Source organism: Lipotes vexillifer, unplaced genomic scaffold, assembly GCF_000442215.2.
Source record: "Lipotes vexillifer unplaced genomic scaffold, Lipotes_vexillifer_v1.1 scaffold773, whole genome shotgun sequence".
Taxonomy (NCBI): domain Eukaryota; kingdom Metazoa; phylum Chordata; class Mammalia; order Artiodactyla; family Lipotidae; genus Lipotes; species Lipotes vexillifer.
The window spans coordinates 365795-378440 of record NW_006786767.1 but is presented as its reverse complement, the minus strand read 5'-3'; the positions used below and the strand labels follow the sequence as shown (position 1 = coordinate 378440).

Sequence of the window (12646 nt, the reverse complement as noted above, 5' to 3'; positions counted from 1 at the left end):
CCCCCGCAGGCATCCCCAGCCCACTAGAGTCTGGTTGCTGCCTCCACCTCACTACTCAAACTGTTTACCAAAGGTCAGCATTGACCTACAAGTTACCAAGTCCTTTGAGCATTTTCAGTCCCGGTTCTATTGCCCGTCTCTGCTTCATTTAACACTCCTTTAAACTCTATTTCCTTGGTTTCAGGATACCACGGTGTCCTGGTGCCTATTATTTCTCTGACCATTCCTCCTCTGTTTCCCTCCTGGTCTCTTCTTCCCATTCCTTCCCTCTAATGTTTTCTTCCTGGCATATTGCCTTCTTCACTCTACGTACTATTCCTGGGCGATCTCTTATTCTTTGGTGGTTTCAGCTCTTAGGTGCATCTCAGGCCTACCTTCCTAATCTGTCTTTTATGTCAATTTGGATTGCCCTCAAGCACTTAGCACATCTAAAAGTGAATCCATCATAGTCCTATCTCCCACCCTCATTCCCAAACCTTTGTTTTCTTGGAGTAGTCTTTGTGTAAAGTGGGTCGCCTCACTCTTCATCCTGTATCCCAAACTAGTCACCTTTGATTCCTCCCTGCTGATTTTACCTTCTGAGTACTCAGATCTGTTGCCTCCTCTCTAACCACAGATGTCTTAATTCAGGCCTTTATCATCTTTCATCAGGACTGCTGCAACAACCTCCTATCATGTTTCTTTCTCTACAGTGTTGTTTCCCTCAAATAGCTACCATAGTGCTCTATACAAAATAAACCCAGCCATGTCTTCTCTGTACTTAAATAACTCCTCATCACCTACAGACTATGATCCAAGCTCTTTACAGTGGCCTCCAGGGCTTTCAGTCATTAGTTCTCTGTTCCTCCTCTCTTAGCCTTACTTTTAAACACTTCTTTCTTTGAATTTTATCTTCTAGCAGCACCAAACCGTGTGTAGTTACCAGTATATACCATACTATCGGGTTGGCCCAAAAGTTCGTTCGGGTCTTTCCGTAACATAACATCTTATGGAAAAACCCGAACGAACTTTTGGGCCAACCCAATATTTCTTACCTCTGTGCCTTTACTCATGCTCTTTGCTGTCTGAAAAGAAAGCCCTGTCCTTCTACCCCCTATCTTTTACCTGCCTAATTCTTTTTCATCTTTTAAGAGTGTTTGTTTGTTTGTTTAATATTTTAGGGATGGTGGAAACCTTTGAGTGTGTGGTGAATACCTTGGAACCTCTCTCTAGAGAAATGCATATAACCCCCAAATTTGCACATGATATCAGGTTTTAACCCTAAATTAAATCCTCCTTCATCTAAGGTATTATCATCCCCAGAAAAATGTGTCCTAACCCCCTGCCAGATTGGTTTAGTCTCCCTCTTTCATATTCTTTTACAACATCAAGTGCATGTCTCACATTATGATTATTTAGTGTCTTCGCCACTATACTATACCTCCTTGAGGGTAGTAACTATCTTGCTCATCTTTTTGTCCCCAGCACCTAGCACAGCACCTAGAAGTTATTACCAAAAAATTGAGGTTGAATGTTCCTGAAGAACAAAACATCTTTCACTGTGGACCGTTTATCCATTCAGCAAACATTTATGGAGAGCCTGCTATGTGCCAGGCATTGTGCTGCATGCTGAAGATACAAAGATTAACAAGACAAACATGATCCTTATCCTCATAGAACTTACAGTCTAATGCCTTTTTAAAAAGTGTGTATTTAAATTAGACATTAAAAAACTGTGTGGTGAGTGCTTTGGTAAGGGAAATACAGGGTAGAATAGGATTATATAAAAAGAGCAAGTTACCTGTATTTGGGAGACCAGAGAAGGCCTTCAAGAGGTAGTAATAATTAAGTTACCATCTGTAGGATAAGTAGGGAGGGGACTGGAGAGAAGTTCCCATCAGAGGATAACATCTGCCAAGGTCTTGGTATGAAAGAATGTTGTATCTAAAGAAGCAAAAGCAGTTCCATGTGGCTGAAAATATGAATTTGGTGGGTAGGAGGGACACAGCAAGAGGAGGAGGAGTCTGCTAAACCATGCTCAAAAGTTCACACTTGCTCCTAAAGTCAGTGGGAAGGCATAAAAGAATTTTTTTTCTGAAATAATGCCATTTTCAGCAAAGTGGATGGGCCTAGATATTATCATACTAAGTGAAGTAAGTCAGAAAGAGAAAGACAAATACCATATGATATCACTTATATGTGGAATCTAAAATATGATGCAAATGAACTTTTTTATGAAACAGAAGCAGACTCACAGACATAGAAAACAAACTTATGGTTACCAAAGGGGAAAAGGGGTGGGGGAGGGATAAATTAGGAGTTTGGGATTAACAGATACAAACTATTGTATATATAAAATAAAAAACAAGGTCCTACTGGATAGCACAGGGAACCATATTCAATATTCTGTAATAAGCCATAATGGAAAAGAATGTGAAAAAGAATATGTATATATATGTATAACTGAACCATTTTGCTGTACACCAGAAACTAACACACCATTGTAAAGCAGCTATAATTTTTTTTAAAAAATGTTATTCTTCAGTAAAGTTCCTAGCCAATATAAGAAGAAAAGAGGAGTCGTGTCAGAGTGTGTGTATGTACAGAAAGTTGTATTTACCAGTGGAAAACAAATGAGCTTTAGAAAGCTGAACAAAAAAAAGCTGACTATTTTATCGTAAAATAGTCTGGAAGGCATTTCTCAAAAGATTATGTATATTGACCTTCTATCTTCTTTCTCCTCCAGATACTTTTCTTTGGATTTGGGTGGCTTTTTTTCATGCGACAACTGTTTAAGGACTATGAGGTGAGAAGAGATCATTTTGATTATGCTAATATTATATGAATTTAGATTGTTTTAAATGAGACAAGAAAAATACCTCCATTAAAAAATACCTCCTTTAAAGAAAAATCATGTTCGAGAAAGACAAATATCATATGATATCACTTATATGTGAAATCTAAAGAAAATGATACAAGTGAACTTATTTACAAAACAGAAGTAGACTCACAGATGTAGAAAACAAACTCACGGTTACCAAAGGGGAAAGTGGGGGGTTGCGGGGGGTAAACTGGGAGTTTGGTTTTAACAGATATACACACTACTATATATAAAGTAGATAAACAACAAGGACCTACTGTAGAGCACAGGGAACTATAGTCAGTATCTTGTAATAACCTGTAATGGAAAGGAATCTGAAAACGTATATATATATAAATATATATATATATATATATCTGAATCAGCTGTACACATGAAACATTGTAAATCAGCTATACTTCAATTAAAAACAAAATGAGTTATGCTTGAACTTCCATGACCTGTGATGGTCAAGAAAAAAAAAAAGAAAAATCATGTTTACTCCCAAGATGGGAAGTTTTTGCCACTATATAATTCTTAAATTGGAGAATATAATTAAGCTTAGTTGACTTTTTTTTTTTTAGGCAAGTCGTGTATATCCCAGGAGCCAGGATTAAGAAATATCATACCTTAGTCACATCAGTATATATACCAATAGCAGATAGTTATTCTTTGGGAGAGAATTTAACTTATAATGTCTCATAAATGTGCTCATTCATTTGGTATCTGGCCTTCAGTGTTAATTACCAATCTTACATCCTAAGTTAATACCAAATTCTAAGGCTGGTTCGATTCGTATCTTAAGCCTTGAATTCAGAAAGACAACAGCCTACACTGGACATTTCCTAATTAATCTTTCTCATTTAGTAATAAGCTCAATGGTTATGGACTATCTGGGGTCATTTCTAGTATGTTCTCCATTAAACTTCCCCAGGGAGTTTGAGTTATTGTCTGAAATAGCCCAGAATTCCAGAGATTCTGTTCTGCTCAATACTTTAAGGCCTCCTAGGGGAGGTTCTAAAACTGGTCCAAGGTCTGCAGAATGTTGAAGTAACCCTTTTAGCACTAACCTGTATACATAAATCTGTAATTTGTTTTGTCAGTGTGCATCAGGAATTCTAAATGCTACTTCTGACCCTGTCACTTCATCTTCTTGTGCTTTAAATTTTTCATCCACAGGAGGAGGATGATAATAGTGACCCATGAATTAGAAGTACTACCTACTTTCATCTATTTCTTTAGCTCCAGACAAGTTACTGTCATGGCCCTGTTTCTAATAACTTGAGAATTTCCTTAATATAAGTTTTCTGACTTGTAACCAGAAGGTTATCAACTCAATATTTCACACAAGGAAATGACTTTTAGTCTCTATTTGACTTTTAACAGGTGCGTCAGTATGTGGTACAGGTGATCTTCTCTGTGACTTTTGCATTTTCTTGCACCATGTTTGAGCTCATCATCTTTGAAATCTTAGGAGTATTGAATAGCAGGTGAGTAAGAGTACTAATTAGCTCTCCTATTAAAGAGACCTATGTTACTTTCTTTATGGTGCAAGATTTACTGGGATCCCATATCTGAAAAAATCCACCACGTAGTTAGTTTAGTCTCAGTAACTGTAATAATCATAGCAAATACAGGTCCCTGGCACCTAGTAACTGGCTTGACAAAGATTATGAAATAGCGGGAAAACAAGTCTGAGCATTAGTTCTGAAGTACTAATTGAGACTGAGGCTGTGAGAGCCTAGGTCCCAGGCTTCGCTCTGAGAAGTTTTATTTTTCTCAGACTGCTGTCTGATTGAATCCCAGTAAGAGCCCTTCACGTTGTTGTGCTGATTGAAAAATCTCTACTGAAAAGATCGGAATTTCTCAGAGCTAGTTAAGGGCTTCTATGAAGACTGAACTCCAGTTCTTACTAATCGAGTTAATTTTGTTGATTTCATAGGCATGTTCAAGTCTGATTGAACTTAGAGTGTTCTTTAAAGCATTTTTTAAAAGCAACTCCTGTCCTCCTCCAAATAACAGACCTGTTTAGTTTATTGAACAGTCTATCCAAAATATTTCTTGCTTGTTAAACTGCAAGCTTGAGTTTTTTGGGGGCCAATGTTTGTGTAGAGAACATCAGCTATTCTATATAGAGTCTTGTACTTTTTTATCACGACATGGAAAAGTCTTTTAAGAATAAAGTGGCATTGGCTCTGTAGTCAGGAATCAATGCTGAGCTAAGCTGTATAACTCATTATAGACCTCTGATACTTGAGACTTACAGAGAGATTATATTCTCAAATTCCTTTTTTGAGAATCAGAGTTGATAATTATGGTCTCTTGATAGATAAATTAAGAACTTGTAGTATGGGAAAACAGGAATATGTTCTGACTCGGCTGCTTTTAAACTTGTTCTTTAATAATCTAAACCTTTCTTGGATGAGCTAGATATAGATCCTATGACCGTCAAGACATTCTAGTTATTAAATTTTATTTAAGAGCCCAGAAATAAATCAAAGCATATACAGTCAACTATTTGACAAGGGAGGCAAGAATACTCAATGGAGAAAAGATAGTCTCTTCAATAAATGATGGTGGGAAAATTGGATATTCACATGTAATAGAATGAAACTTGACCCCTGTCTTACATTACTCACAAAAATTAACTCAAAATGGATTAAAGACTTAAATGTGAGGCCTGAAACCATGGAACTCCTAGAAGAAAATATAGTAAAAAAACTATTTGACATGGGTCTTGGTAACAATTTTTTTGGAAATCATATCTAAAGCACAAACAACATCAAAAACAAACAGGTGGGACTATATCAAACTAAAAAGCTTCTGCACAGCAAAAAGAACCATCAACAAGGTGAAAAGACAACCTTTGGGATGGGAAAAACATTTGCAAAACATGTGTCTGATATGGGGTTAATATCCAAAGTATATAAAGGACTCATATAACTCAATAGCAAAAAAACCAAATAATCCAATTTAAAAATGGGCAAAGGACCTGAATAGGCATTTTTCCAAAGAAGATTTACAGGCCAACAGGTACATGAAAAAATGCTCAACATTACCAGTCATTAGGGAGATGCAAATTAAAACCGCAATGAAAACAGTAAAACCACACCTCAGATCCGTTAGAGTGGCTACATCAAAAAGACAAAAGAGGGCTTCCCTGGTGGTACATTGGTTAAGAATCCGCCTGCCAATGCAGGGGACACGGGTTCGAGCCCTGGTCCGGGAAGATCCCACATGCCATGGAGCAACTAAGCCAGTGTGCCACAACTACTGAGCCTGAGCTCTAGAGCCTGTGAGCCACAGCTACTGAGCGTGCACGCCACAACTACTGAAGCCTGTGTGCCTAGAGCCCATGCTCCGCAACAAGAGAATCCACTGCAATGAGAAGTCCATGCACTGCAATGAAGAGTAGCCCCCTTTCACCACGACTAGAGAAAGCCCACACGCAGCAGCAAACACCCAACACAGCCAAAATAAATAAATAAATAAATAGATTTTTCAAAAAATTAAAAAAAAAAGACAAAAGATAACAAATAGTGGTGTGGATGTGGAGAAAAGGGAACCCTTGTGCACTTCTGCTGGGATTGTAAATTGATATAGCCGCCATGGAAAACAGTGTGGAGGCTCCTCAAAAAATTGAAAATAGAACTACCATATGATCCAGCAATTCCACTTCTGGAAATATATCCCAAGGAAATGAAAACACTGACTTGAAAGAGTATCTGCACCCCATGTTCATAACAACATTATTTACAATAGCAAAGATATGGAAAAAACCTAAGTGTCCATCAAAGGATGAATGGCTAAAGTATGGAATGTATATACAATGGAATATTATTCAATCATAAAAAATGAAGAAATCCTACCATTTGTGATAACATGGATGGACCTTGAAGGCATTATGCTAAGTGAAATAAGTCAGACAGAGAAAGACAAATACTGTATGATTTCACTTATATGTGGAACCTAAAAACAAAAATAAGAACACCAAACTCATAGAAAAAGAGATTAGATTGGTAGTTGTGAGAGGCGGGGGGTTTGAGGAGGGGGAATTGGAGGAAGGTGGTCAAAAGGTACAAATTTCCAGTTATAAGATAAATAAGTTCTAGAACACTGCTGTGTAATATATAGGAAATTTAAGAGAGTAAATCCTAAGAGTTCTCATCACAAGGAGATTTTTTTTTTGTATCTATATGAGAGAATGATGTTAACTAAACCTTTTGTAATCATTTCACAGCATGTGTAAGTCAAACCATCATTCTAGACACCTTAAGCTTATACGGTCTATGTTAGTTATTTCTCAATAAAACTAGAAAAATGTTTATTATCACAACCTGGAAGTTTTACTGATATCTAAGCAGAGGTCAGCATCCTTTCCTGTAAAGAACCAGATAGTAAATATTTTAGGCTTTGTGGGCCACACCATTTCTATTGCAACTACTCAGCCCTGCTATTGTAGATCCAAAGCAGCCAAAGGCAATATATAATCAACTGGGTGTGACTGTGTTCCAGTAAAACTTCATTTATAAAAACAGGTGCCTGGCTGGCCATAAGTAGTGATCTAAGTAGTGTAGAAAGGACTATGACTCAAATAGTCTAAAACCAAAATTGTTGATTTTGGTAGCTGATGTCCCTCAACTTTTGACTCATTTATAATTAACAATCCCATATAGTAAGACACCTCACTCAGTTACTTGGATTTATATTCCTCAAATAGCTTATCTTAAAGAGTATGGAAGTAGCATTGCTAAAATCTGGTTCTTCTTTAGGTGCTTTTTTGGGGGATTGGGTAGGCTGAGACATGTCTTCAGTTGTACCTATTTTTTCATACCAACATTTGGTCCTACTATGTAACAGAATTATGGACCGTGATCATATATTATTACCTGTGCATTGACTATTCAAATACTTTTCAAAGGAAAATCTTGGACCTGACCAAGAGTATTCTTTTGGCTCCTCTCTAGACAGAAGTGGTATAACCTCCTATTCAAATATGTAACCTTGTTGGTATCCTTAATTTTCTCAAGAGAATGTCACTTTACCCTCAGCTCAAATGACAGTTAAAATATATGGTTTGCTTTTAATTGGCAATATGGATTACACTTGTCATTTCAAACCCACTGCTTCCCAATATCTTTCAGAAACTTAGCTGAAATACTAAGTATGATTGCCTGGAGGATGTGCATATTGTTTGTTTCTCTATATGCTCAAAAGTGGGTAATCCAGATGAGCAAAAGCTGTCAGTTTATCTGAACCATATGGTATTGGCTCTCTGTAGGGTAGCCTTTACTGAATAGCTCTTTATTTTATGATTGCTGCCATCTACACTAAGGAGTAAGCAGAAGAAATAGCCCTCTGAAACTCATCAGTGTTTCTCTTGAAAGGATGTTGTGAAGAACATTGTTAATTGCCCTCATATTTTCTTCTTTATGAAATCTTTGGAGAAATTTCAATATGATCATGGTAATAATTCAGTAATAATAAATCAGTAATAATTATGCTTACTTTATATAATTTGTTTTTCTTACATACACTATGATTTATGTAACTGATCAATTTTTCTATTTTACATTGACTATTAGAAAACGTAAAGCTAAATTTATGACCCACTTGTAGCAAGTTTCTAGAACTTTATGGTGAGCTTTTTCATAATAACCATCAGGCCTGGCCTGATATTCTACCTATATTTTGCCACTGATTTTCCTTCCTTTCTTATTTCCTTATAGTTTATTTCATCATCCTGTATTTTATATGTACTCATAAACCACTTAACCTTTTTTGAAACAAGGCCTAGTTTTAAGTAAGTTTAAAATCAATAAACTTGACACCATCGAGAAAGTGAACAGGTATCCCACAAATTGGAGAAAATTTTTGTAAATCATGAATCTGCTATGGGACTTCAATCTAGAATATATAAAGAACTCTTACAACTCAATAATAAAAAGACAAATATCACAATTAAGAAATGGACCAAGAGGGCTTCCCTGGTGGTGCAGTGGTTGAGAGTCTGCCTGCCGATGCAGGGGACACGGGCTCATGCCCCGGTCTGGGAAGATCCCACATGCCGCGGAGCGGCTGGGCCCATGAGCCATGGCTGCTGAGCCTGCGTGTCCGGAGCCTGTGCTCCGCAACGGGAGAGGCCACAGCAGTGAGAGGCCCGCGTACCGCAAAAAAAAACCCCCAAAAAACAAAACAAACAAAACAAAACAAAAATGGACCAAGGATCTGAATAGGCATTTCTCCAAATAAAATATGCAAATGGACAATAAGCACATGAAAAGATGCTCAACATCTTTAGCCATCAGGGAAATGCAAATCAAAACCACAGTGTAATACCACTTGACACCCACTAGGATGGCTATAATCAAAAAGACAATAACAAGTGTTGACAAGGCTGTGGAGAAATTGGAACCCTCATTTGCTATGGGTAAAAGGTAAATGATACAGCCACTTTGCAAAATAATGGCAGTCTTCAAAAAATTAAATATAGAGTTATTATATGACCCAGCAATTCCACTCCCTGGTAGATACCTAAAGAGAAATTAAAACATGTCTACACAAAAAACTCCTATATGAATATTTATAGCATTGCTATTTATAATAGCTAAAAAGTAGAACAACCCAAATGTTCACCAACTAATGAATGGATAAACAAAATGTGGTATATTCATACAATGGTATGAATATTATTCAGCCATAAAAAGGAATGAAGTATCGATAGATGCTACACATTGTTGAACCTTGAAAACATTATGCTAAGTTAAAGAAGTCAGTCACAAAAGATCACATATTACATGATTCCACATACATGAGATGTCCAGAATATGTAAGTCCATAGAGACAGAGAATGTATTGGTGGTTTCCTAGGGCTAGGGAGGTTGAAAGGAAAGGGGAGTGATTGCTAATGGGTACTGGGTTTCATCATGGAGTGAGAAAAATGTTCTAAAATTGATTGTAGTGATGGTTGCACAATGATGTGACTATACTAAAAACCATTATATTGTACACTTTAAACATGTGAATTATGTCTCAATAAATTGTTATAAAAAGAAAAAGCCCTAAAATGTTTTAATCAATAAGTAAAATATATTTTATAAGCAGTAGTAAAAGTGGTCATGCAAATCAGATGTTTATACTGAGAGTACAGAAGAAGTATTTATGTGTCTTTATAACACATATTAACATTTATTTTCTTTTAACTCATATTGAAATAGGACTCCCAGTGGTAAGTGAAACAAGTCATTCTACCAATAATATATATTGATAAATGTTATTATACATTGTCTATGAATATGACTAGAGCATTAACATTCTCAATTTAATAAGTAAAATTCTTAGGAGGTTAAGATGGCCATATATACCTTTCAGAACTTTGTATTTTTTAATCTCTATAAATGAGCAGATAGTAACAACCTAGTTGACTAATTAGATGGGATATATTCAGTATTGAGTTCAAAGAGTGAGAGATCCTTTGGAAGACTAAAGAGAGTAAAAGTAGCTGCCCTCTTCCCCTCCTAGTGATATTCTTTGACATTTGTTTCAGCTCCCGTTATTTTCACTGGAAAATGAACCTGTGTGTAATTCTGTTGATCCTGGTTTTCATGGTGCCTTTTTACATTGGCTATTTTATTGTGAGCAACATCCGACTATGTGAGTATTTTACCCTCGTGTCAGCACATAAGATGAGTATTCTTAGGGATTGAGGGTGTAGAGAGCTTCATTTCTATATTTCTTTCAGTAGCTACTGTTGTTTGAGGGCACCTCATACACAGCATCTTTAAAAGATTGGTACAAGGGGCTTCCCTCGTGGCACAGTGGTTGAGAGTCCGCCTGCCGATGCAGGGGACATGGGTTCATGCCCTGGTCCGGAAAGATCCCACATGCCGCGGAGCGGCTAGGCCCATGAGCCATGGCCGCTGAGCCTGCGCATCTGGAGCCTGTGCTCCACAATGGGAGAGGCCACAACAGGGAGAGGCCCACGTACCGCAAAAAAAAAAAAAAAGATTGGTACAAAATAAATACTGAATGAATGATTAGGTTATTTGTCCTGCCACAGCTTTATTTGTTTCTACTATAATATCTTTCCTTTCATTTTTCCAATGCAGGGTACTATTTGTACTTTCTGATTTGTACTGGGAATTGTAATTAGTACTTTATCAGAAAATGACCTTTTCGCCCCCTTTAACTGTCATTTTAAAAGACTTCTTGCATTCTTTTTCTTTAATTTATTAATTTATTTATTTTTGGCTGCATTGGATCTTCGTTGCTGCACACAGGCTTTCTCTAGTTGTGGGGAGAGAGGGCTTACTCTTTGTTGCGGTGCAGGGGCTTCTCATTTTGGTGGCTTCTCGTTGCAGAGCACAGACTCCAGGGCGCGCGGGCTTCAGTAGTTGCAGCACAAGGGCTCAGTAGTTGTGGCTCACGGGCTCTAGAGCACAGGCTCAGTAGTTGTGGCTCACGGGCTCTAGAGCACAGGCTCAGTAGTTGTGGCGCACAGGCTTAGTTGCTTCACAGCATGTGGGATCTTCCTGGACCAGGGCTCAAGCCCTTGTCTCCTGCATTGGCAGGCAGATTCTTAACCACTGAACCACCAGGGAAACCCAAGAATTCTTGCATTCTTAAAAAAAAAGAAATGTCTCCCCTAAGTCAACCCACATCTTATTTCAGCCAAATTTCTCTTATGATGGTAAGAGGTTTAGAAAACAATTTCTAAAACTTATATTGTTCCATCATTCATTTGCCAAGTGAGCAAGCCAACCAAATATTAATTAGAATGATCCCATAAACTTATGTAGAGAAAGCTGTTTAACATATATCTATTTCACCTTATCTCCTCTTTCTTAGTGCATAAACAGCGACTGCTTTTTTCCTGTCTCTTATGGTTGACCTTTATGTATTTCTTCTGGAAACTAGGAGATCCATTTCCCATTCTCAGCCCAAAACATGGTGAGTGTATATGTGGTGGGGAGAGGGAAAGTGTTGTTTATAATTTGAAAAAATTCAATTTTTTAAAACTACTGACTATGGGAAACATAGCAAGTTATTTCTCTAAAAAAGTCTGGTTTTGAACTGAATTTTTCTTTCATCCTAGGAGGTATCAAATGCTGCTTTGGGAACAGATTTCTATCATTTTAGAGCAGGAGTTTTGACTTTAGGTTAGTGAATGAACTTTAAGGGAGTAATGGGTAGAGAAAGGTATCCTTAACTTTAACTTCCTAATATTTTATGCAGAATTATGGGAATGCATTTGTATGTGTATTTGGAAGTGAGGGATCCATAAGCTTTTATGAGATTCCTAAAGGGGTCTGTGACCCAGAAGAAATGACCCCTGTTTAAGTGTTAATAAAGATCATGTTTAGGGAATGTATGTATTTTGGCAAAGAGCAATGACATAAAAAGCAATTAGTAGACGAAAAGCTTTTTAGGAGTCAGTGTCTCTCCTCATACAAAAAAGTTCATCTTACATACAAGAACAGGTCATGGACATAGCCCTAATTTCTGTGCTAAAAACAATGAACAAAAATCCCTCACCTAAGAAGTTCTTCTAGAACTACTCCAGAAATAAATACTACTCCAAAAATATATATATAAAATAGGACTTCCCTGGTGACGCAGTGGTTAAGAATCCGCCTGCCAATGCAGGCGACACAGGTTCGATCTATGGTCCAGGAAGATCCCACATGCTGTGGAGCAACTAAGCCCATGGGCCACAACTACTGAGCCTGTGCTCTAGAGCCTGCGAGCTGCAACTACGTAGCCCCCGTGCCTAGAGCCTGTGCTCCACAACAAGAGAAGCCACTGCAA

The 12646-nt window shown here is 37.4% G+C and overlaps 1 protein-coding gene across 5 annotated transcripts in view; it reads left to right on the top strand.

Moving 5' to 3' along the window:
- Positions 1–12646, top strand: part of GPHRA (golgi pH regulator A) — a 50621-nt gene that overhangs the window by 10750 nt on the left and 27225 nt on the right. For 4 of the 5 annotated variants that reach the window (XM_007459366.1, XM_007459369.1, XM_007459367.1 and 1 more), the window contains 4 exons: positions 2726–2785; positions 4226–4329; positions 10386–10492; positions 11687–11788. In XM_007459366.1, the coding sequence (XP_007459428.1) occupies positions 2726–2785; positions 4226–4329; positions 10386–10492; positions 11687–11788 (373 nt within the window). Of the gene's footprint in view, positions 1–2725; positions 2786–4204; positions 4330–10385; positions 10493–11686; positions 11789–12646 lie in introns of all 5 variants that reach the window. The other variant, XM_007459370.1, reaches the window with a different exon arrangement.